Raw genomic sequence first — 27,525 nt, 5'->3', positions numbered from 1 at the left:
CGCAATAAATACCGATTAAAACAGCGCGCATCTCACATCTTATCATTCTGCCTACGACAAGGGAAACATTCAACATGTTCGCTTTTATTCTGGTACTTTTATCGACCACATCAGCATTAGGTAAGGAAATTTCATTTCTAAAAAGAAAGATTGCGTATGTACAACTTTATTTTCAATAATAATTAATCTAAAACTCTGGTGTTCGAATTGAACACAGTCACTGATAGACACGCACACATATAAGATAGAAATATACTTACAACAAGTGAGCTATATAGAAAAAATGGTTTAATTCGTTAAAGAATTCGTCTGGCCTAATTCTTAATACAAAGCTCAATTGTATTTACTTAAACAGTTTATATTCGTAATTGTAATGGGACGTATTTTTCCCGATTGCGATACAATTACCGGTTATGTTCTAAATTTCCCAATTCTGATACAATTACTGATTCCGATTCCGATGCCAATAACGAAGCCCCCCCCCAATAAAATAGTCACAACATAAAGCGTAATCATCTCTACAACAGACACACATTTAGGTAAAGTTCATTAAATGGCGTTCATTTAATGGCGTTCATTAAATGGCGTTCATTTAATGGCGTTCATTTAATGGCGTTCATTAAATGGCGTTCATTTAATGGCGTTCATTTAAAGCCGGTGTTCCGATATTTAGAGTTTTTCTTATCGCAAACATTTTTAAAAGACCAACACTGATTCATGGATTTAAAATAGATATACCCCCCTCAATAAAAACTCAAACTGTTTTACATCAGAGTGAATAGAATCTAAAAAAACATGGATGTTAATGTCTTTTTCTTATTATAAAAACAAGACACGGGAATAAAATCGTAAATAAATCTATTTCATTTCGTGTAAAAAGGTTTTATGTCTTGAGTACCTTCTTCCTTAGACATAAGATCAATTTCTAATGTGTTGATCATTCAGCTTCCTCCAAAAATGTCACATTAGATTAGAACTAAAATATACAATTGACCCATGGATATCTCCTACACTTGTCTCTTAATAAAAATTGGTTATATTATTGCTACGTTCAAGTAAATAAACTCTACCCTAGATGTGCTAACGGTTATATCTCATACGATTAGTGAATCTCTTGACAAAGGCTTCCTTTCTAGGGCAATTGCTCTTAACATATCAAAGGCCTTCGACAAGGTATGGCATAAAGGCCTACTTCACAAGATTTCCAGCTACGGTATAACTGGAAATGTTTTCTATATCATTAAATCATTTCTCTCTGATAGGCTCATAAGAGTAGTGGTCGATGGACAAAAATCAGAGGCCTGCAGTATTAATGCTGGAGTACCTCAAGGGTTCATCCTGGGCCCAACTCTCTTCCTGATCTACATCAATTATCTCCCTAAACACATACTTAAATCATTCGTTGACATCTATGCTGATGACACGACCATCTATGGTACACACATAAAAGGCCGTAAATGACAAAGTTCTGTCTGATTCTCTCCCCTCTGATCTTGAGCGCGTGGTACAATGGGGGAAGAGGTGGCTAGTCACTTTTAATCCATCCAAAACCAAGCTTCTATCCTTACATCATCAACGCTCTGATCCCCATCTTGCATCAATTGAAATGGATGGCTCTCGTCTAGGAGAAGCCCAATGTTTTGACAAGCTTCTGGGCTTGACCTTCACTCCTGATCTGAAATGGAACACGTACATCAAGTCTGTTGCCAAGGTCACTGGAAAGATGGTGCGATTCTTCTACCGCTCCAGAAGATATCTCGCTACTGATGAAATTCTCTATCTATATAAAAGCCAAGTACGTCCAAGGATGGAATACTGCTACCATATCTGGGCAGGAGCTGCTAAAAACAGCCTATCCTGCCTTTTCTCTTCCCTGCAACCTCTCTCCCACAGAAGAGACGTTGCGAGCCTATCTTTGTTTTATCGTTATTTCCATGGCAGGTGCTCGTCTGAGCTCGAATCTCTGGTCCTCCTTCGCCAATCCTTTATGAAAAACACCCGTCTAGCTGAAACCACTGTCAAAAATTTTCGCCACTCTTTATCTGTGCCTAAATCAAAACGTAGATTCCATGAACAAAGCTTCTTTCTTAGAACTGCACGCCAGTGGAACTCTGTTACGTCTGGCTGCATCCCGCCTGACTACAACCTCGATGTCTTCAAGTCCAACGTAAACAAATTCCTGATGAACCACTCCCTTAAGTAGACACTTTATTAAATCTCCACACTAACGTACTGTGCATGTAATAACCCTTATCCCTGGGTGGCGTCCGGGCCTTGATAAGTGGTGACCACCTTGTAAAAAAAACTTACGTTCTTTTACGGATTTTAAACATTAAAATTGTCGAACACTCTTGAAAATTGAGTATTTTATTGATGTACGTCTTTAGATATAAATGATACATTTTTATGATGTCAGGTTTAAATGAACAGTTACAGCAGAAATTGAAATACACCCTATGCAACCAGGACTTGAGAACATTTTAGAAAAAAGATATACAATAAAATTCTGGTTTAAATTTGAGAAAAAAAATGCCATAGAAACTTATGGAATGCTTCAGACTGCTTTTGGACCATCTTGCCTGAATTAAGCATCAGTTTTTGAGTGACATAAGAAATTCAAGGAAGGCAGGAAGTTTGTGAGGGATAATGCGAGGTGTGGGAGAGTTAGGAAGTCAGGACACCCAGAGTTAATTGGCCAAATAAAGATTTTGATGGATAAGGGCCGTCGTGTGTCTATGTATACAATAATTGTACAATCTGTGAGTCGTCGTGAGAGGAACTGAACAGCACAGTTTTATGCTAGTGGTTGCAAAGAACTGAAGATACAGAAAATTTACACGAAGTTTGTCCTAAGGATGCTCAGAGACGATCAGCAAAAAAGACGTTGTCATGACAACAGGAAAATTATCGATCCCACAGTTTTTGACGCTCTAGTGATCTTCGATGACAGGTGGATCTACTGAGAGAGAGAGAGAGAGAGAGAGAGAGAGAGAGAGAGAAAGAGAAAGAGAAAAGAAAGAAAGAAAGAAAGAGAGTTCCCAGTTGAAGCATGCTGGCTTTCCCAGACCCAAGAAGGCCAAACAGAGCAAACTCACTCAGAATCTTATGGCGATCCTTTTTTTTTTTTTGACATCACGTACATAATCTATACGCACTACATGCACTGGGTTCTCACTCAACAGACAATAAACATCCCAATCGGAAGAGGCCATCACTTCTCAAATCGGGTCAGTGGCATTTCCACCAGGACAATACACCCGTTCAGAACTCCATTCTTATCACAGATGATTTGACCAAAATGCATATCAAGACAAACAAATTATAATTTCCCACGTTCATTATATTACAGACCACTGCTTCCAATGACTTTTGGTTATTCCCTAAGCTCAAGGAAAACCTTACAGGCTGTCGTTATGAGACAATTGAGGAGATGAAAGAGGCTGTGACGAGGGTCATTGACACGCTCACACAAGAGGACTTCCATGGTGCTATCTAGAAGTTATTGGAACGGTATAACAATTTCTTTGTAGACAGAGAAGATTAATTGGAAAGGAACTAGACTTTCATGTATATACTAGCAATAACATTTCCAATACATAAAAGTCTGGAAACTTATTGATGGCCCCTCGTATGTCATTTTTTATAACTTATTAAAACACCTATAAGTTAATTTTTCTATCTTTAAACCACAACGTTATGTTTTTCTTTTTATATCTTCTTTAGTTTTGCTTTTTGAATCCCAACGTTGTGATTTTCTCTTCTTTTTTATTTATTCTAGCCTAAAGTTGTTCGTGAACCTCGGTTCGTTACGTATCCTTGTGGAAAGCCACGATCAAACGGCACCAAATAATGATTATGTTATAGTTCGCACATGTATAATTATAATTACTCATTAAAATATCTTTATGTAAACACACACATAATATATAATCGTCGAAGACGCACCATCTGACGCACCAGCACGTGTCAACATCGAATCGTCGTCACATCAGTTTTTTACCCGTTCATAACAATGTTTCGCGCTTTCTACCGTTATTTAGTTGTTCGTAGGGTTATAGTTGTTTGTTATTCAGTTCGCTTCATAAAGGGGATTGTATCTTACTACTTAAATTCTTCAATGTTGGCAATTAAGGCATATCAACAATACTGAGGGGGTAAGAGAGCGCATATGGACGCGCATGAAAACATAAGCAGCAGCAGCAGCAGCAGCAGCCGAAAGATGGATGGCAAGCAATTGTATTAATAGCAGGAGCAGCGTTTAAATGCGTATGCAAATTAGGAAGTGTGTACTCGAGATTGCGTGTGAAGAAAAAGACAAAAAAACAAAACAAAAAAGAAACACGTGGTCAAAAAAGAGAAACAAAGTCGACGCCGAAAGAGATGGGAGTGTAAAGTGAAGGCAAGAATGGGTTGGCTGTTGCCAGTGTGTGGTCGGAAGAAAGAGAAACGCCTCAGGTGAGATGGACATGTGGCAACTATAGACTTAATGCTGGTGTCGAGACGGAGAGAATGAAAAACGGTAATAAACGACTTATGTTAAAAAAGAAAAAAAAGTCGGGTTTATTTATTTGCTTTATTTGTTCTTGCGACATTACATGCGTCATGCAAATGACGAGAGGCTTCTACAGCACTTGAACTTAATGCGGTGTTCATTACAATAAATCTGAACGTACTTAATCGCTATTATATTTTAATCTCTTTTGCGTGTTTGTGTCCTTGAGTTGCTTGCGTAACACTGTTCCTCACTCTTGGAAGCAAAAACTTTCTCAGCTCAAATGTTAAACGCATGTTTCTCTGGACAAGTGAGTTTTATTCAGCAGTAGCTGGATACCCAGTGTTGCTCGGTCGTACAATACACTTAAATATGATATTTTAATTTATGCAGATTGCGTACGTGTTATTATAGAATCACTTCTCTACTGAATATTATATATTACGAGGAATAATTTGGCCTGTGGACTAATTCGGAAAAATAAATAAATAAATAATGATAATAATGTCGTTCATCAAATTTCGTCAGCTGCTATTTGGGTTTGACAATGAATGCCTCGGAAAAGTCACTTTTGATTAATATTTACTTTTAAAATATGCAAACGAAGAAATGATTTGCGGCGATTTTAAATGATACATCTTCTTTTATCGTTAATTGAACTCATTAATAAGAAAAATTAAAATAAAATAAAGTATACCCGGGCGATATCATTCGATGGGTAGTCGAATGTTCTACCCTTCAACTATTTCCAAATGACAAAAAATATGCTTTTTTTTTTTTACTTTTTCAGAAGAAAATTTAAAAAAAGATTTTATTATCTCCCTTAGCCGGTGTAACGTAAAAAATTCCTCTGTAAAATTTTTCTATTTTTATCTATAAGAAACAAAGACTATCTTTAGGAGTTGATGTTCTCGATTTTCGATACTTATCGGATGAATTTCTGTACAAAATATATCTAAAAACACTGCCAGATATATAAATTAGCTTTGTGTGAAGTTTGCAAAAGATAGGCTCAGCCGTCCGGAATCTATGAGAAAGGAACTCACACACACAAACGACTTTTATGTAATAGTAGAGACCGTTGTTTTTTTTTACGACAGTGTAATCTACTAACTTAAAGAGAGAATGGAGATTTTATCTTGCTATAATCTCACCCGCAATGAGCTTCTTCTCGTCACATACACGCGATCCGATCCATCCTCTCTGAGATCCAGCGATAGACTTTCTCGATCCTCTCTCTCTTTCCCCACCAGAATCAGCTTGTTCTTAAGTCAACTCTCACGCGATCTCGTTCCATCCTTCCCAAATTGCGTTCCACAAACGGTTCTGTGACGTCGCAATCCGACGACATCACGCCATGTATCCATGAGTTTCCGACACTATTCGATCGATCTCTCTAATATTGTTAGGACACTCTCGTAAACAAAGAGCAGCAGATTTCTTCGAAATTAATTACTTTTAATCTAAAACCAAAATGTGCACTAATTCTCAATTCTATATATCGTACTGACCACCACTGTAAATCAGTCTACATAGGGCCCATTATACAACATTGATGGCTTTCAGTGGTGCTCAATGATATTCCTATAATTTAAAAAGATGACACGTAATATTAAATCAAATACCCATTATGGTGTAACATCTTCGAGGTTTTGTTGATCGATTTTTCTAACATGCCCGCCAGATTTTTATCCTTCTTCTTAAACACCAAATTCTTATTTCTTTATTTCGATTTAAAGGATCTGATTTCGCGTGCAATTTCGTGAACGATAACTGCGGATGGATGTTAGGCGGTGGATCCACTTGCCGCTGGGAACTAAAAAAAGGTAAGTACAACAAAATCATTTCAATTCTCGTACAGTTTTGTCAATATTAACCTTTATGCAAAGAAATGACAAAAACATGATGTTTCTACAGAACGTTAAAATTGCCGCCCTGAAAAAGTTTTATAAAAAAACCCAATCAATTCAGATAACTTGATTATGAATTACAGGGTGCACTTATTCAATGTAGCCGCCTTCAGAATCAATTACAGCCTCGATACGCATCCTGAACTGGATTCATGCCTTTTCCACAAGCGCCGGCGGGAGTTCGGCGAATACTCGGTAGATGGCGACGATCAGGTGAGCTTTGGTGTTGTGGAAGCTTTTGTGTTGTTTGTGATGTTCTCTACGTATAACTAAACGAAGTAGTCCAACGTGTTCAGGTTAGGGGAGAATAGGGACTGGTGAGAGAAGTAGCACTCCTTCTGAAGCCAAGCCTGGGTATCTTTGGACTGCTGCCATATTCAGTGTCTGCCAGCGGCCACCTGATACCACCAGGGGATCAACACACTCTTCAACACATCCAGGTACACTTTGGTGTGACTTTCAACACTACTTCGAAGATGTGAGGTGATATGATATCGCTTGAAAGCAAACCGAAAACCATAACCGCGGCCAGAAACTTTGTTTTCATGATCCTGGCACGCCCCTGTTATTCGTGGCAAACAAGCGATACATTTTTAGGATGCTGGCAATGGTCCTGTTGTCATAACTTGCATCGGTAGAGAGCATGAGTTATACAGCGGCACATCTATCTCGCTTGTTGAACATTGCGTCTCTTTCAGACATGGTAGAACCTCCTATCACCCTTGGAATTTATACACAACTGGCCAACTTGTAGATGGACTGCAGCAAAACAAAGGAAAATCGTGTTTTTATTAATCGGAAATGGAATTGTCGTCTTTTCTATGGCGTCAATTTTATCGTTCCACCCTATAGTAAGGAAAAAAACCGTTAGAGGGACTACTGTAAAGTCACTACTATTATGACGAATCAACGCAGAGAAGATTTTATGCAACCGTTGTTGGTTATTATATATATGTGGCGAAGAGCCGTCGAGGCATGAGTTAATGAAATAATAATTATTGAAAATGAGGCGGCAAAACAAGATACCAGACACAGAGGTCAAATCTTCCACCTCTTCCACATCATGTTACAACAGTGCCAGGTTCGTTGGACAGGTCATATATGCCGTATGTCTGATTCAAATCTGCCAAAACAACTCTTTTACAATGAAATATCAAAAAGAAAATAGCCTTCAGGATAGCGAAAACGGTTCAGGGACAATTTGAAAGTCTCCTTCAAACAGTTTTGTATGTATTCTAACATATGGCAGATGTTCCTGGCGTGCCGCAACTCACAAGGGACTACAATTGCTGATTCCGCACGCAATGAAGAATGCAAGAAACGTGGCGTTAGAACAGACAGAGCAGGAAACACCTCTTATACAGAATTATCCCACAGGCATCAAGCATGCGGGAAATACTTCAGAGCTTGAATCGGTATAGCAAGTCATCTTTGAACCCACAGAACAATTTTTTTAATAATATTTTCACCCTAAACAACGCACATTGCCACTTTGATGTAGAGGGCTACTGTCAGGGACATAAGCTACAGGGGTACTATGTGGGAAGTTGAGCAACAAGATGTCGGTTCACGTTACACTTGAACTTCTGCATGACAGTACAGTTGCGGAAGCAGGAACCCGGAAGGAAATCCCAAAGTCTAGCGGTTCTGGGGAAGAAACTACAGGAGTAGAAGGCTCTCTTACATCTAGGATATCAATTGTGAAGGGGCGGGATTTAGCTGCTTGTCGGGTTTGTCGGGGGTATTTACATCGAGGGGGTACAAGTGCTTGCAGTTCGTCGGAGCATTCACCGTTAAAGTACTTGTAGAACAGGCAGAGGGATGCTACATTTCGTCGATGGGACAAAGACTGAAGCTTAGATGACAGTTCAGGACCTATCAGATTGGCGACTCTTTTTTTAACCTTGTCTAGGAGCGAGAGACTAATAGCAGATGCACCAGCCCAAATATGACAACAGTACTCCATATATGGGCGAATAGTGGCCTTATAGCGGTACAGCATACTTTCGGGTGTTTTTAGCTTTCTAGCACGGTAAAAAGAGCCCACCTTCTTCGCAGCGGTCCTGACAATACTCTCAGTGTAATTGTTCCAACTCATGTTTCCTGTGAACGTTAGGCCGAGGAGTTGAAGAGATGTACTTTCAAATAAAGAGTCTTTGGCCATTGCTATTGGTGGTAGAGAAGGTTTCTTGTAATTATTGAAGGAAATAAGTTTAGTCTTGGCAGCATTGATTGTAACCATCCATTTTTGTCCCCATTCCACTACAGGAACACTGGAGGTCATCCTCTAGTGTTCCTGCCATTTCTTTAGATATGAGTTCATTTGTTTTCTGTCGTGTCTGTTATAGAGCGTGGTGTCATCAGCATATATACCCACCACACATACAATTTTGTTAGGGAGGTCAATTATAAATATTATGAATAATAGAGGTCCAAGGATTAACCCTTGAGGCACTCCCGCATTTATGTCATATTGTTTAGATGTACGACCGTCGAGGACAACCTGGATTTTTCTCTTATCCAAGAAGGATTTAATTATGTTACGTATTCGTCCAGTGATACCATATGATCTGATTTTCTTGAGAAGACCTTCATACCATACCCTGTCAAAAGCGTTAGATATATCTAGAGCTACCGCTCTTCCCTCCCCTGCTTTGTCCAATGAATGGTATATACGTTCAGAGATTATAGTTAGGATGTCTGCTGTGGAACGGGCTTGCCTAGCTCCATATTTTTGGTCGGTCAGAAGTTTAGCATCTGTAAGGTGATGTACTAGAGCTTGGTTAATTATGGACTCAAATATTTTGGCGAAAAGTGGGAGGAGGCTAATGCGGCGATGATTTACTGGGTCAGTTCTTTCGTCAGAATTCTTGAAAACTGCATGACAACGGTCACTTTAGCAAGTGATGGACGAACTACATTATCATAAATGCTACGACATGTCAGTTTAGAAACGGCGTTTTCAAGGTCAATGCCTTATTTTTAAACGTGAATACCACGAATATTATTTCTACATTTTCTATGCTTTCTTTATTCGCAGGTAATATGTCTTTGGTTGGCGCTCCAACATGTTCAGCTGTTTTAGCATGGTCATTTGGCTCGCGACATATAGGTGACGAGAATTTTATGTCCATTGAATATTCCATGACTGGCCCTGGGCCAGTTAGCCTCAGTATCGCCAATGATGAAGACGGATTAAACTGGAGTTGTGTGTCAGTTTCAGCCGGAAGTGAATATAGAATGGCGCATGTGCAGTTGAATAAAAAAACGGTAATGACAACTGTTTGATTTTATTTACCTTTATTTATCGAACAGCATATAAATGTAAAAAATTATATTGTAGATAATTCATCCCATACAATTGATTTAATACAAGTTACTATTGTAAAATATCTTAGGGGAAATTGGAGATTCATACCTTTTTCAGGAGTATCAATTTGTAAATGACTGTAACACATTTGAGTGGATTTTAATTCAGCATGATTGCTTCCAGCTACTCATTGTTAGTATCACGTATCATGTAGGATGTGATCTCTGTCCAACGGTATTTATTTCACCGCTGTTCAATGATATAAAGGTCACTTTGGTGACCGTCTCATCAGTAGAAGTTATTATTTCGAATAATCTTCACGCTCACAAGGTCGTTACACCCAATTAAAAAAATTAAATATAGTATGAGGTGCATATAATAAGTTTCCCGACGTTTTGTACATGCATTTAAAATTGTAGAAACCGCTTGAAAATTGCGTATGTTATTGCTGTACATGTTATGAGATGATGGAACAATTTTTATGATTTCAGGTTTAAATGAACAGCTACAGCAGGAATTGGAATAATCCTACTAAAGCCTGATTGTCATTCCTGGTGAATTTCGAAAATGTGATCTGGATGTGGAGAAACTTTAGAAAAATGACATGCAATAAAATTCTGTTTTAAACTTGGAGACATTGAATCAGAAACGTATGAAATGCTTCAGACTGCTTTTGGACCATCTTGCATGAATTAAGCATCAGTTTTTGAGTGACATAAGAGATTCAAGGGAGTCTGTGAAGATCATGAAAGGTGTGGAGATGTAAATATGTCAGAAGACCATAGTATTAAATAAAGAATTTCATGGATAAGGATCGTCGTGTTTCTATAGAGACAATAAGTGCACAGTTTTATGTAAGAGTGGGAATTGTACACACAATTATTCGCGAGGAACAGAAGATGGAAAAGATTTGCGGAAGTTTATCCCAATGCTGTTCAATCGTTGTCACATACTATTTGAACAAGATTGGTATCAAGACAGTTCCTCACCCTTCCTATAGAACTTGTTCCCTTTGACTTTTGATTATTTCCTAAACCAAAGGAAAACCTTACAAGATGTTGTTATAAGACAATAGATGAGGGTCATTGGCACACATACAACAGAGACTTCTATAATTTGTTAGAACGGTACAAATGTATTGCAGCGGGGGGAGATTACTTTGAACGGGGGTAGAGTTTCATGAGTGTACTATCAGTAAAAAGTGTTCACGCGAAAAAAAGTCAGGAAAGTTATATAATGCACCACGTGTCTATCGAAACATTACAGAGAATATTGCCGATCTAAATATGGCCATAACAATATAAATCAAGTCAATGCCAAGAGTTGATAATTTTTCACATCGTATCCAGATGTGCTTATAAATTAACAGCGGCAGAACAAATATAATTATGAGAGAAACTTGGAATATATGATGGAATGGTAAATTTTATTAACGATTCCATTAGTTGCAGTTTTTTGAGTGGTGGTAGTGGTGCCATTTTGTATATAGAAAACGTATCTACGAATTCATCTATTATATTTTAGCTTTTTCTTCCTGTGACTATCTAAAATCTTGTTAGATTCTGGAACTTTACACATGTTCAAAGCAAGCTTTAAAAAAATGAATTAAGAGAATATTTCATCATTGGTATTTAATGAATATAAATCAAATAAAATGCAAATGTAAAAAAAAAGAATTTGCAAATCGGAGGTTGTGCTTATATTATGTCCCTAAAACATTTAGGTAAAAAAAATGCACTTTCGTAAATAATTGAATTCATTCAAAACGTATCGCAAAAACCAATAACCCCCCCCCCACACATATATATATATATATATATATATATATATATATATATATATATATGGCGGGCACTGATGGTTACTGGCGGTTTTACTTGAATTTACTCGTATTTACTTGAATTTACTCGAGTTTACTTGTAGATACTAACTGCTTTTCCAACTGTCATTGTTAATTCCCGGTGTTCACTGTCGGCCATGACCAGTATCGCCTTCCTCCGAAATGAAATTGTCTCTCTTCAATGGCGAGTACTTGTGGTTATTGGGGTTTTTATGCAGTTACTTGCGTTTGGTCATTATCAGTCACTGTCGGGCGCCTTTTTGCTGCTTCAATATGATACGACATGTTTCCAATATCCGTATACCGCATCCATTGTATGGTGCTGTCATAAAATGGCGGGCACTGCTGGACACTGACAGTCAATGATTTTCAGGGTATTACTGTCACTATTGAGTAGCAGTAGTTGGCAATAGCGGACAATGTTTCCAGACGATTACAGTTGTTTTTAGGCAGTAACTGCTGTTCTGATGTTGTCAATGAACTTCAATAAGGAAAGATTTAATTACTATATATATATCTTTTTCTTGAGCAAAGGCTTCTTTCTTAGGAACACTTATTAATAAACGAACGAAGAGATTGTGTAAATTAAAACCTCGTTTTAAAGTAAATACATTCTCAACTATGAATCAATTTATTTTTTTCTTTACGGTATTTATAAAAAAATATTGACCTTTTAATTTTTAAGGTAGACTGCGTTTTATTTTCTTTTACAAAACGTTTCAAGATACAAACGAAAACATCGTGTGTCTATCTTGTTAAATTATTGTTTTTATAATTGGTTCATTATCTAAGATTGTGCAATTTATTTTAATTCGAAAGAAAAATATAAAAATTGCACTTTTTATGTCGGGTGCGTTTTTTGTTGGTTGCGAAATTTTTACAAACGTTTTTTTTTAGTTGTGAGATTTTTACAAATGTCTTTTGTTGGTTGCGAGATTTTTACAAACGGTTTTTGTTGGTTGCGAGATTTTTACAAACGGTTTTTGTTGGTTGCGAGATTTTTACAAACGTTTTAATAAACAAACGCTGAGATGGTGTCTTTTAACTATGACCTCGTTTTCAAATCAGTCATACTCTACAATTATTCAATTTAGCTTTTTCTTCTAGGCACGGAAGAAAATATATTACACATTTATTTTTTAATATACCCTACATTTTTTTGCTCTGTTACAAAAGCTATTAATAAACAAACTCAGACATCGTTTGTCTACCTTTTTTAAATCATCTTTTTTAAATCATCTTTTTTAAATCATCTTTTTTAAAATAGGTTCATTCTCTACGATTATATGATTTATATTTAACTAGCATGGTGACCGGACGTTGCCTGGGATTGAATGAAGATCAACAAATGTTTCACACCCTCATATTTTTATTGTCATCGAAATCAGCGAAAACGTCGATTTTTCATTCAAATCGATTGATTACCTGCTCTGATTGGGACCCATGACTGTGTATCGGGAGGAAACGCACGTGCCTCTAACTATGACATATTTCACAATACATTGTAGTTTATATTGCACTGTAGAGAACCCACTGTTGATTTTATAAAATTACTTTTTTATATATAATTGTTTGGATTAAAGTTTAAAAAGCACAAATTCAAGTATCATACTCCAATTATGCTCTAAACAGAAACATTAATTTCGAATAAGTTTTCCTAATTTATTATATATGGAGATAAAAAGTTCCTATTTGTCAATGTTTGACTTATTTGTTAGACAATATATAGCATATAATTGTAAGAATAGTCTAATATATCAACACACATTTTGTTCTAGCATCAATATCGATATGTATAAATAGCTATTAAGCTGCATGTTTCGCTAGGGGAGATAATCTATTATATATTTACGCTAGGGGAGATAATTTATTATATATTCAAGCAAAAGGTGACGGAATTATTAGCATGATTTTAAATTTAAACAAGGCATTTAATTATTAACGTTATAGGTTAGTTAGTAACATTTTTTTTAGAATATAACAGATAAAAATTTTACGTTGCGTTTACTTTTAACGGTATCGTAATTTTATCAGTTTTGTCATCAAAATGTGTTGGCAATATTTCTGATAAATTTGGAACAATTAATTTTTTTGAGTTTGTTGTTTTAAATGTGTGGTGCATTAAACTTTTCAACCCTGTTATAGTATTCTGCATTATTCCAGAATCAATGAAATGCCTCCTACTTTTTATTCCGCTTGAATGAATTAGAAGGGATTACAAATTGCATTGTAATGTTGACTGAAGATTGATGATCTGAAATAATAAAAAGATGCTGACACTTAATGAATGATGAGTTTCGTTTACTTTTTCAGAAATACATCTACATCAAAGCAAATGTTGCTGCTGGATCTGAACTCCTAATAAACCAAATATGGAACAGTAAGTCTTTTACATTTCTTAGGTTTAAGTAATTTTGAAGTGTTGCTAATTAGCACATAACCTTTGTACTCAAAATGAAAACAATTATCTTTGAGAACAATATTAAATTTTCTCAACCGAATATTCACATACAATGAATAAACCTAAATGTTTGTGAGAAGTTTAGACATTTGTTTCTTATGCTTTTAAATAGAAAGTAATATATTTACAATTAGTAATATATATATATATATATATATATATATATATATATATATATATATATATAATAAAAATTACAATTAAATTTACCAAAATAATCCAAGATGGTAAAATTAAAGTATATTATAAATATTAAAAGAATTAATATTTATAAAGTTATCTTAGCCAGATGTAATAGCTCGATAAACATGTTTTTAGCATGTTTTATTAACTGTTTTCTCGTATATATATATATATATATATATATATATATATATATATATATATATATATATGAAAAAAGATCGACTAATATAGAATAGAAAATAATTTATACGTTTAAAAATGTATATTTATTATTATTATTATTATTATTATTGTTATTATTAAAACTATTTTAATATTTTTACACTATTTAATTAATATTATTTAAATTGCAGAGGCGAACTTATACACAAATTAATTGAAAAATAGCAATACTAGTGTACATTTTATTATTGACGTTCGTCAGATATACACATATATAATGTATAATTTCTGGTAAACACTGCTAGGACGGCCGACTATAGTTGTTCGTCTTTTTGAGACATATATAGGGTATATTTCTCTTCTTATCTGTAGTCATTTACAGTAACACTATTGATTGTTGCGTTCGAGATTAGCGTTAATTATTACTTTTTCTGCAGAGTCAGAATCATGCGACTGGATTGAATGGTCAAACGTATACGTCAAAATAGATAATATTTAAATATTTATTATTAAAAAAATATTTGTATCCCCTTCTCAGTCATGCTTTTTTACCGAGTAAAACTACAAGAAACAGCCGAAAACTATAATGCATGTTCCTTAGTGTTGAACATTCTCATGACGACGACTGTCCGCCTTCTTGACACATATATAAGGTTTATTTCTGATATCGCATGTAAGCATTCATGGTAGCTTCATTACTGCAGGGATCTGATTGAATTGTTACTCTTGTTCCGAGAGTCAGATCGTGCAACTGAATTGAATGGTCAGTTCTATTCAAAGAAAAATTAGATTTTAACCAACACACGCACGCACGCGCGCACACACACGCGCGCACGTATGTGTGTGTGTGTGCGTGTGTGTGTGTGTGTGTGGATGCGCCCGTTATTTAAATAACACTATATATTAGTTCAAATTGTTTGTAGATACCTGATGTTAAGAGGCCGCAAGGAAAACCAAGGTGACACAGGGCTTATAAAGAAGAACCTGAATCCCTACCTAACTAATATTCCTGGTGAACCAAGTGCAAAAAAAATCCAGACAATTGCCCTTAAAGGAACAACGAGGATACTAAAAAGAGCTCTCGGTTGGTTTCAATAAAAAGCAGGACAATGTTGGCAGCTGATACCCAGCATTACAATCTTCAAAGGAAGAAAATAAAAATGAATAGAACAACAAAATGCATTGACAGAAACATAAAAAAGTGAGGTTTTGCCATCCGGTATTGTGTATGGATCAGTTCATTCGTATGTAATACAGGTAGTCCGTCACAGCACCCTCTCCCAAGCTAATTACTCCATAAATGTGTATCAGTATATAGTTTGATGTCAATGTGTAATAGACGCTTTCAATAGTCTCTACTTATTGTGAGGTTTAATTGTTAAGGGCGGATTTTTTTTTCTTTTGACAACAAAAACGTTTTAGTGCTATTTTCTCACGTATTACTCGCGAGAATTTAATAAAATAATTGATTGCTTGCGTGAGTAAACGTTTCCGTACGTAATTAAGGATCATTAAACCTCATCTAGGACCCAAATTGTAATAACCCATAAGACAAGGGGGCATACTGCCCCAAGGGTTTTCATTTATATTGTTAACTCGATGAATTGTCTATTTTGAAGAGACGCCGTGTAAAACTGTCTGACAGTTCTTCCAAATGTGGAAAAAACCGTTTGGCTACTATTAATTTGCTGCACGTAATATCCTTGTGTGACGTTGACTGTCGGTAAATAATGTTCTAATACTGGCAAAAATTAGGGTTGCCACTGGTACCTGTTGCGGTGTAACTAAACTTTCCGTAACCGGTTTAAAGTCGCATAGTCACTTACAACCGGATCGCTTGTCGAATGTGTTATCACTTTAGGACTAGTGATAGAGTACCGTACCTGTTTTTAGTTTCTTGGTTTGTGGTCAGGCTTGTTCTTGTTTAGGGTGATCTACTTTTGTTTTGTATACAACAGTGATGGTTTGTTTGCGTGTTTTTTTTGGTCTTTCGTGGTCTAGAAGATTCTCTTTTTATCTGTTATAGTTTCTATTTTTGTTTTCCAAAAATAATTTATTGGCTGGTTCCATAATTTAAATTCATGCATTCAGTCCGAACCCAGTAGGTTCGTAGTATTTCATAATACATATTTAACTTTTTAGCTTTTCCCAATAATGTTCAATTTGCAATTTTACCAACTGGTCTTATTGTTGTACTTCCAGGGTGTTTATGATAGTGGTTTATAACTAAATAATGCTCCAAGTTTATTCTATTATTTTAAAACCGTATTCGATTAAACTAAGGTTATAGTCGTTTTAGAATTAGTACTATTTCCTCTTAAGCAAAGATCCTGGATATGACCTTAAACTATATCCAGCGGTGAGGCCCCAGCTTGCGGCCTTTGGGGAGTGTGGAGCCACCCTTTAATTACCATTGCTCCCAGGTCCACTCTGACCCGGAGTGGTAGTACCTGTTAGGGTTCCAACTATGGGTTAAATAGAAACCGACTTGAAAACAACAAATATATTCTATTAAAATTTTTTTCTTCAAAATCTTTGGATTCGGCATTAAATAACCCGAAAAGGGTTGATATGCCGTAAAACAAAAACAACCAACCAACTCTTAAGCAAAAAGTCTTCACTTTTCATAAACGGAAAACAAACTTGCACTTTGAAATATTTAACAGCGTAAAAAAGTAAAACACGAAAATACGTGTTCCCCTTTTTTCTATAACATCGACTGTTATTTTACTGTTGTGGACGAACAGATAAAAGAAAAAGAACATCTTTTTCACTTTCTTTTACGCAGCAGTTTAAGATTTTCCGTCTGTTTTGAATACACGAACATGTTATAATTGCAACGTGATTTCCGTTATTAGTCTTTTTTCCAATACGAAAGCTCTTCGAACTCAACGTCATAACTGTTATGCGATGCTGCCGTGTTTAAAATTGTGTCTCTTTTTTATTTTTATGTTCACCCACAAATGGACGGTATCACATCTAATAAATGCCCCCCCCCATTTAATCATAACTAATTTTAATTTTTATTAATTTATTTAATAATTTATATTTTTTATTTGTACTAAATCGTTGAAATTGCTAGGATTTGAGTTAAGTTTCCCAAACCATTATTACGGTGTCAGCGATTGCTATCCAACCTATTCAGTTTAAATCGTTTAATTGACATTAAGTTAAGTTTAATAGCTACTCAGTTGTTATATTACTTTGCCCTTCGTATTTTCATATTTAGATTTGTGTGTTTCCTATATTTTACTGTCTAGTTATAATACCTTTTTTTTTGAGTTTGTTCTACCCACGTTTAAGTCGCGAGGATATAAAAGAATGCAAAATTATAACAAAATATCAATAATCAAATTTAAATCAGATCTAAAATAAAATTAAAATAGAAATGGGATTGATAATCGATTAGTAAATGGTATAGAAAATGAAACGGTTAAAAAACAACAATTTAATGAATAAACAAATGGACCAACAAATGAAATTAAAAAGAAGAGTTTTAAGAAAGAGGAAAATCAACAAAATAATAGAAAAATAGATAAAAAGCAAAATAACTGCAAGTCAATTATTCACAAATGATAAGAGATAGTGAATTCGAACCTAACCTCGGAGATTAAAGCATTGATATTGTATGTGCGTGGAACTATTATAGCGATATAAAAATGACTTATCTTCATATATAAAAACACATATTCATTTGGGCATACAAAATTGGTCAAAAGGAAAATTATTCCCAACTCGCATTTTGGTAAAAACGCACTTTCGTATAAATAACTGAATTTATTCCAACATTATCGCAAACAAAAACAAACACACAGCATCTACATAAAAAAAGTGATCATCCAGCAGTCGTGCGAGATGGTCCGGTGGCAGAAGCGTAGGCTACTTATCATGTGGTCCCGATTTCGAATATCGCTAGATTCAGCCACTGATGAGTCGTAGACGACGAAACACGTGACAGTGGATAATTATATTTAAAAAATTCTAGCTGTGTGATGATATAGATTACATATGTAAATATTTAAAATTAAATGTTAGCTGAAAAGCTAGACACAGCCGGCAGTTTTCTAACCTAGTAGAGGAACTTTGCAACGGACTTGACAGCATCGTCCCTGTGTCTATTCCAACATCATCATCATGTGCTGTCCTTCGTGTCCGAAGACGAGTTCCTGTGAACAATCATTCTCCAGTTGTCACGGTCGCGGCTGAGGGTCTGCCAGGTTCCAGTAGGGATCAACCTGCCCTTTAGATTTCCTTTGACGGTATCACGAAACCTGAGCTTAGGTTTGCCTATGCCTCGTACCCCATCCTCCAGTTGTGAAAACAGTATCTGTTTTGGTAGTCAGGAGTTCTCCATTCTGTTTACGTGCTCGGTCCATCTCAGGGTTTTCCGGATGAGCAGGTCATACATGCTTGGGAGGTTGGCTTGTGATAGGATCTCCCTGTTGCTGACAAAGTCATACCACTTGACATTTAAAATCTGCCGGAGGTGTCTCATCATATAGGTGCTGAGCTTGCGGGATACCAGTTTGTACACTGGCCAAGTTTCTGCACCGTATAAGAGTGACGAGAGGACGATAGCGCGGTACACCAAGCATTTAGTTCTGAAAGTCAGGTCTTTATTTTGCCAGACCTTCTGTTTGAGTTTTCCATTCTTGTAGAAATCTCCTCATCCATTTTGTTGTTGTTCATGACCGTGATCCCTAGGTATTTTAATTTGCTGACATTGTAAAACACCTGGTTTTGAATCTTAATTGGCTGGCTTGTTGCTGGTGATCCAGGGGATTGTTGGTACATCATTTCGATTTTCTTGATGTTTATCTTCAATCCGAAGGCCTTGGCTGATCGTGCGAAGCGAGTTATTATATTCTGGGCATCCTCGTGCTACAAATGCGGTGTCATCAGCAAACATGAGCTCCCGTACGAGTATCTTTATTGTTCTATTTGCAGATTTGTATGCATTGACATTGAAAAGGTCTGCTCCCGGCCTAGATCGTATCACAATTTATAAAGGCATCCCGAAGCACAACTGACAGGTAGAGTGAGAGGAGGGTTGGAGAGAGGACGCAGCCCTCTCTGACATCATTCTGCACGTCGAACGGATCGGAGAGCTCGCTCTTCAGCTTAACTGTGGCGTTCATGCCTGAATGAAGGGCTCTGACAAGGCTGGTGAAGTGTGCAGGAAAGCCAAGTTTCAGCAAGACTTCCCAAAGAGTGTTTCGATCCACCGTGTCGAAAGCCTTCGTAAAATCCACAAAGATCATGTACAGCCCTATATTTTGCTCCACACACTTTTCCTGGACCTGTTTGAGTGAGAAGATCATATCCGCTGTGCCTCTGTTTGCACGGTAGCAAGGTTTCAGCATGCACTGTAAGCCTGTTCAGGAGAACACGAGCCAACACTTTCCCAGGGACTGAGAGCAGTGATATACCCTTTTAGTTACCGCGCAGCCTGCGATATCCCCTTTTGAATATGGTCACTAGCTGTGCGTCTTTCCAAACTCGAGGGACAGTTGCAATGGTCCAGGCACTCTGTATGATTGTGCAGAGAGTGCTAAGTAGTTTTTGTCCTGCTCGCTTGATGATCTCAGGATATATGCCGTCAGACCCAACGGATTTGCCATCCTGTAACATCAGCACTGCTTTGCAGATTTCATCTGAGTCAGGGCATTTGTCCATCCAGTGCTGTGTTGGGAACTGCTCCAGGTTGATTATTGCTCGTTCGTCAATTTCTGGCGTCTCGTTTAGCAATATTTTGAAATGCTCAGTCCATCGTTTTAGAAGCTCGTATTTGGAGAGTGGAATTGCAAGTAGTTGATCGGGATGGCTTACATTTTGGCCCCAGACTGCTTTCATACTCCCATAGAAACCCTTCATGTCATTGGTTTCAGCCAGAATCTGTAGTTCAGCAGCCTTAGCCATCCACCAACTTTCTTAAGTTCCCTACATCTGCTCTGGAACTTGCTGTTTGCCTTAGCGTACTTTGCTTTGATGGATCTAATGTTCCTGAACAACATTGAACCTCTTGCAGCGTTTCTCTGGTTGATAAGTTGTTTGATTTCTTCGCAGTTCTCATCGAACCAGTCCTCATGGCGTTTCCCAACCAGCCCGAGGCACTCTTTGAATGTTTCATAAACAGTTTCTTTGAAGGACAGCCAATCTGAGTTTACATCTCCGGTTGGTTCAGCAAGTCTCTAATTGAGAGCATTCACCAGCTCTTCTCTTACATTTTGACGTTTCAAGCCGTTGACATCCAGCTTCTTAGGGCGGGGTTCTTTACCTTTATTTTGCGTCTCAGTTTGAATCTCGCTTGTGTCCGGATCATTGTTGCAGTTTGCTCCTCTCATTGCTCTCGTGTCCAGGATATCTGGGAGGTCACGTTGACGAGTAATGACGAAGTCAATGAGGTGCCAATGTTTACTTCTAGGGTGCATCCAGGAGTTCCTGTGAACATCTTGTGTTTAAAGAAGGTGTTGGTGATGCAAAGTTGATGCTCAGTGCAAAGTGAAAGGAGGAGCTCCCCATTCGAGTTGACTTTCCCGCATCCATACTTCCCTAGTGCTCTGGGCCAGGTAATATAATCCTGTCCTACCCTGGCGTTAAAGTCTCCCATGAGTATGATCTTATCCGGTTTTGGTACGGATGCAAGTGTACTGCCTAACTGATGGTAGAATATATCAATAGTTTCCTGAGACTTTGTCATAGTCGGAGCATATATAGCTACCAGGGTACACCAATGGTCTTCTGATAAAGGTAGCCTGGGTGTCATCAGCCTGTCATTTATCGTATGGGGGACTTTTATCAGTTTCGTCACTAGCTCGTTTTTGATGGCTAGTCCGACACCGGACTTGCTTCTCTCTCTAGAGGTCTTGCCACTCTAGTAAATGGTGTAGCCGGACTCTCTAATGGAACCGCTCTCTTTGAACCTGATTTCACCCAGGGCAGCAATATCGATGTCATATTTTTCTAATTCGTTCGTATGTTCCACGATGCAAACTTGAAGTTGGGTGTATTGTGGGCCTTATTATCCCGGGAAACGCCCTGCCAGTATGGGTTCTTTTTCTGTTTTCGTTTCATGGTTTGTAAGGAATTTGCTGACAAGATAGTTTAATGGTAAAATGGGGGTTTTCAGGTGCCATTTCACCCCTCTCCTCCAATGAGGTACACCAGACTGGCAAGGATTGCCCAAGACGAGTCGGCAGCTCATTGGTCGCAGTGACTAGCCAGAATGAGTGTTATCAACTTTCTCAAACTGCCTTAACAGAGCGTCACAGTTTCTGGTTTTTCTGTCTGAGTTGAGCTTCCCATAGATCCCTGCACTGTTAGTCTGAAGTTCAGTTTCCAGTGGCGTCCGCCTGGAGGCCAGCACAGAGTCTTGACTGACAGCTACACTTCCGCACATCTGTCAAGCCCTTGAGTGATCGGTTCCGCAGTGGTGGTGGAGTACAGACCAAGAGATGCACTGGATCGCGTTATTTTTTATTTATTTTTTTTATTGCATTTTCACCCAAAACAAGCGCACACACACGTATATACACACACCCATATGTATATGCGTATACCCTAATTTAAACACCTATATTCATAAACACACAGAAAATCACATCCGTATCCATGCACCAACCAGCATACGCCTATGTACAAATATATACATAAACACATATACACATCTTAAAAGCCTCCATGAACCCGCATAGATGCACAGATGCATCTGTATATTTACAAACACCCACCCAACAACATATACATCCACAGATCCAGGGAGACTTCCTATTATAAACATTTAGTTATAAACAATCACACTACCCATGCGACCGGTGCTTATAGACACACACACACATACACGCACGCCCACACACACGCACATATATATGCATGATGCTAGTTGGCCGTTGACCCTCCAAAAAGGAGGGTTCGTACGCCCTTTGGAAGGTCTTTTTTTAATGCTTCTGGGAGACTAGCCACCCTCCTCACCAGACAGGCTGGTAGGGGAACCGGTTTAGTCGCCGGTAACCCGACCATGCAACAGGTAGTACTAGGTTACTATTCCAACTGATGTTGCTTAATAATGTAAAGCCGAGCGCTTTGAACATTGGCCTCTTGAGAAGGGTGCGGTCTGTCATACAAATCAGCGTTTAGAAAAGGAAGGGAGCTTTGTCTTAGTATCATTAAATGTGACCAACCACTTTTAGGTTTTTTGCTATACTACTGAAGATGAAAGATCATTTTCAGTAATTGATCCTAGTATCATTAGCGAATGCTCTTATCGCAGACTCGATTATCAGGAAAGCTGTTAATGAATATCAAGAATAACAAAATATCGATCTATGGGCAACACTTGCTTTGATGTGATGTTTTAACAACCTAGCTCTTCCTCTTTAGCCAAAAAGACCATAGCTGAGTAATATATCCTTACAGTAATATCGTACGAGATTATTCTGAAGAGACCTTCCTACCAGGCTTTATCAAAGCTTTAGGGATGTCTAACCCTAAACCCGTTCTAGCTTCTACTGTCTTATCTAGTGTGTGATATATCCGTTCAGATATAATCGCTAGAGTATCCGCAGTATAAAGGGAGAGCATTCAATCCATAATGTTGGTCAGAGATGTAGTGAACTATCGTTAGAATTAATAAGAATCCTAAGATTTTTTTTGTTTTGTTGGCGTTATTTTCTCCTCCTCCTCCTCCTCATCATCATCATGATCATCATCATCATCATCATCATCATCATCATCATCATCATCATCATCATCATCACCACCACCACCACCCTTACCTTCACCTTCTTTTTAACTTTGTTAAAATTTTTTTTTTTTTTAATTCTTTCTCCCCATTCTAATTCTTCTTCGTTTGCTTGCGTTACAAAACAAGACATACCATTCTTCTCTTCAGGTCTTCTCGGGGAGAAACCTCAAACCAGATGCCCACCACATGTTTCTGATGTCAATGCCACCACAACTACAATGGCGGTAACAAACTCATTCAACAAAACTAAATCTATGGCCAACACCGACAACGATGTTATCTTTGGTAAGTGATATTCTTACTTAAACAAATAATCAACATTTAAAAAATTTGTTTATTTTATTATGCCATATTATTTATAAATAAGAATTTCCTATGTTAACGTACGTTTTCACCTTCCACACCAGTGTATGTTAATGGCGACTTCCGATATGCAAAAACGTAATATAATAAAAATAAATCGAGAATGTACTCGTGTTTTATTGAAGTAAAAAGTAATTATTTTAGCCGTTTAAAAACGATCCGTTACAAAAGTTAATCCTCTCATCCTGTTTTAACATAAAAAAATTGGGCAATTGTTTTTATTTTAATGGAATTTGATACACATCGAAATTTTATAATTTTAAATAAAGATTTCATCAGTCTGTCCGTTGCTGAAAATTTTTTAAACGTATTAAATACAGGGTGAAACGATAAAGTTGTCGCCCCAAGGAAAAATAAAAAAAAAAACAAAAAAAAAACATTACAACTTTATTTAAAAATGTTATTAAAAAATCAGTCAAGGTAAGTTGTTTATGTAGTAAGGCTTACATCTGTTCAATGTAGCTGCATTCAGCCTCAATCATCGCCTCGATACGGGTCCAGAACTGGAAGCATGCCTTTTCCACAAATGCCGGCGGGAGCTCGGTGAATACTTAGCAGATGAAATAGAGGCGATCAGGCTGACTTCGATGTTGTGTGAGTTCATGTTTGTGATGTTCTCAACGTATGACCAAATATATTCAGCAGGTTCAGATCGGAGGAGGGGGCCACTGAAAGAAGGGTACAATATCGTAGCACTCCTTTTGAAGCCAAGCCTGTGTCTCTTTAGAGTGGTGGGCCGGTGTCGAGTACTGCTGCTACACCCAGGATCTGCTAGCAGCCACCTGATTGTACCAGGGGATGACCACTCTCTTCAGCACATCCAGGTACACTTTGGTGCTGACTTTCAAGCCAACTTCGAAGATGTGAGGTGGCATGACGTGGCTCTCACTTGAAACCACATCATATGTCACACATGGACCAAAAACCTTTTTTTCATCACTCTGCGCACGTACTTATTACTCATGGCAATCCAGCCATGCATTTTGAGGCTGCTGGCAATGGTCTTGTTGTCATAACTTGGATCGGTAGAGAGCATGAGTTGCACAGCGGCGCATCTTCATTCTCGCTCGTTGAACATTGCGTCACTTTCAAACATGATACAAAACTCCTATCGCTGTTGGGATTTCTATACAACTGGACAACTAGGAGATAGCCTGCAACAAAAAAGAAAACCGGTTTTCATCAAACGGAAATGGAATCATGTCGTATTTTCTGTACATTATTGAACTTAGCTCATTTAAAAATATCTTCACTACTTTTAGAAGTTTCCAACAAATAAACGAATATCATGATCACGTACGAAAGCGAAACCTTCAGTTTGAGTTTCTACAAACTGAGTTATTTAGACTTTATAATACACAGAACTTTAAACATCGCCCTAACAAAATAATTTTAGGTTTAGTGTAACGTCATAGGTTTTTTTTTACACGGTGGTCACCACTTATCAAGGCCCGGAAGCCACTCAGGAATAAGGGTTATTGCAAGTATATTACGTTAGTGTGGAGATTTAATGAAGTGTTTACTTAAGGGGGCGGTTCATTAGGAATTTGTTAACGTTGGACTTAAAGACATTCAAGTTGTAGTCAGGTGGGAAGCAGGCAAACGGAACAGAGTTCCACAGGCGTGCAGTTCTAAGAAAGAAGCTTTGTTCATAGAATCTACGTTTTGATTTAGGCACAAATAAAGAGTGGGGGAAATTTTTCACAGTGGATTCAGTTAGACGGGTGTTTCTCGTGAAGGATTGGCGAGGGAGGGCCAGAGATTGGAGTTCAGACGAGCACCTGCCATGGAAATAACGATAAAACAAGGATAGGCTTGCAACGTCTCTTCTGTGGGAGAGAGGTTGCAGGGTAGGGAAAAGGGCATCCCCCACTAAGCCACGAAGTCTATTCTGTCAAGGCAGGATAGGCTGTTTTTAGCAGCTCCTGCCCAGATATGGCAGCAGTGTTTGCGTCATGTTTCAAAGTGAGTAAAAATTATGAATAGCGTTGGAAATTACTTTGATATTGCAAAACATTTTATATTGTTTTTCTATGCGTTTATACAAGTCTCCCAGTTTAGCAAAATTGGCGATTAGAAAAAGCAGATATTTTCTAGTTTATTTAATTTTTAACTGAGAATAGCCATTATTTTATGGAAGGAGAAAAATGCAAGTGTAAAGATTTCCACGTTTTCCATGAATTAAAATAATTACAATATCAAGTTTATTGCATGGATTTCGAATGCATATAACCTTTAACCAAACACTCGAATATAAAGTTAAAGTACAAACAATATACGAAAAAATTGGTACAATCTAAGAAGAAGTTAAAATGTTGAATCCGATGTGTTGACGAGGGGACATTAGATTCTGCGATACTACATAAGGAACAACATTTCTAAGCCCGATAGATGCGGGTATCCTTAAAAACTAAGAAATTAAGCCATAAACTTACGAAAACTACAACAATTGAAGTCAAAGGAAGAATTCTGTGTGGATCAGCCTACCTCACCTTTTTTATCTTTTCTTTTTATAAGAGGATCACCATTTATCGAGGCTAAAAAGCCCTTGAGGATAACGATTAATAAATATCAGCAGGTCGGTGAGATTACATCGCGATGATCATTAATTCTAAAAATTGGTAGGATTTGATTATTAATAAGAATATATATGAATATATATGAAAACGAATATGTTGTACTCAGCAAGGGAGGAGCTCCGCGGTATTGTGTTTCAAAGACGGGTAGTTCTTGGAAAGAAATATTGTCCATGGAATTGTCATTTACTTCTAAATATATATAGAGAGTAAGGAAAATTATTCGTAGTGGTTGTAGGAAGATAAGTGTTTGTTGAGAATGTTGTATAAGGGAGATCAAATAACAAAAATAACGATAGAACAGAAAATTCCTTATTATTTCTAGGCAGACTTCAATTGGTTAAATATAAGTCATGAGCGGAGAGACACAACTTTTGATTAGAATCTTTCGTAAAAAAAACTAAACTAGATCTTCAAAAATATAAAACATTTAAAATGTATAAAACAGATTTCTGAAGTTTGGAGATGAGAATTGATTATTCGTATTATATGGTTGCTTTCGAACCAATTTCTTTATTAAGAGTGTTATTTTCAAAACGTTTCTATCGATGCAATAATAAAGACGATTGTACATCTAAAAGCAAAATAGGTTTAAGCCTCCTAAAATTCACAGTAAAATAAACTGTGGCTAAAAAGCAAAATAATACGTTTTTCGAACTTTTGAGATGAGCATTTATTTAGGTCTAATTAAATTTATACTAGAATAGTTCGCAAGGCCCCGTGGCGTAGTGGATAATGTACTTGGTAAAATTCACTTGCAAATTACACTATTCTAGCGGTTGAAAGTTCAATTTTTAGTGCGGTTAGCATTCAAAATACAATTGCGGATAACTTAGAACATCAACCCAGTGATGGTTGATGGAACGAGAACATGCTGCCCCGTGGATTAAATAAAGAATTCCATTTGAAATTCCTCGCAGATTCCAGAGTTCGACAGAAAGATTCAACATTTGTGAAAATAACACTCAAGATGAGAACAGTAAGCTAAATAATACAAACTATAAACACCCTTTAATTTTCTTTCGTTGTGGAAATTATATATCGAACTATTTTATTCCTATAAGTTCTAGAATAATTCTTAAAAACTTTCAATTTCAGAACAAACCTCAACGCGACCGGAAATCGCAATGAACACAACACAGCCGTACTTTAATATTACGACGACTGGATTTTCAAATGAAACTAATGCCACAATGGTGACCCCAACGAGAGAGCCAGGAAATGACCGAGATGAACATTTGTGGTCTGTCATAAAACGTATTCTTTCGGGAAAAAGTCACACAGTAACGGTCACCGGCAATTTTAGTATGAAATTTCATTTCAATATTTTACCAAAACAGAATGACAATAAACAAAATGTTTAGACGACACAATAATTTTATGTCAGTTATGCAACCAATATTCATGTCAGATGTTTTCAATAAGTTTCCAGACATTTTTCGTATAGGCACTTTTATTGGTAGTACACACATAAAACTCTAG

At 37.1% G+C, this 27,525-nt stretch overlaps 1 protein-coding gene across 1 annotated transcript; it reads left to right on the top strand.

Moving 5' to 3' along the window:
• On the top strand, positions 1-27,525 carry LOC145293341 (uncharacterized). The gene is made up of 6 exons (XM_080139983.1): positions 1-120; positions 6,232-6,318; positions 9,443-9,672; positions 13,866-13,932; positions 23,252-23,389; positions 27,142-27,525. The coding sequence occupies exons 1-6, from the start codon at positions 75-77 to the stop codon at positions 27,405-27,407; spliced, it is 834 nt and encodes a 277-aa protein (XP_079996109.1). The 5' UTR covers positions 1-74; the 3' UTR covers positions 27,408-27,525.

Source organism: Euprymna scolopes, chromosome 14 (genome assembly GCF_053919585.1).
Source record: "Euprymna scolopes isolate OS-2025 chromosome 14, ASM5391958v1, whole genome shotgun sequence".
NCBI classification, from domain to species: Eukaryota; Metazoa; Mollusca; class Cephalopoda; order Sepiida; family Sepiolidae; genus Euprymna; species Euprymna scolopes.
The sequence above is the reverse complement of the archived record's forward strand: the minus strand, read 5'-3'. Positions and strand labels throughout refer to the sequence as shown.

Bases quoted from the DNA above. Each gene is read 5' to 3' on its own strand.
- LOC145293341 (XM_080139983.1), top strand. From the start codon at position 75: ATGTTCGCTTTTATTCTGGTACTTTTATCGACCACATCAGCATTAG. The intron at 13,933-23,251 runs GTAAGTCTTTTA...TCTTCTCTTCAG, and splicing joins AATAAACCAAATATGGAACA to GTCTTCTCGGGGAGAAACCT. The intron at 23,390-27,141 runs GTAAGTGATATT...TTTCAATTTCAG, and splicing joins CGACAACGATGTTATCTTTG to AACAAACCTCAACGCGACCG.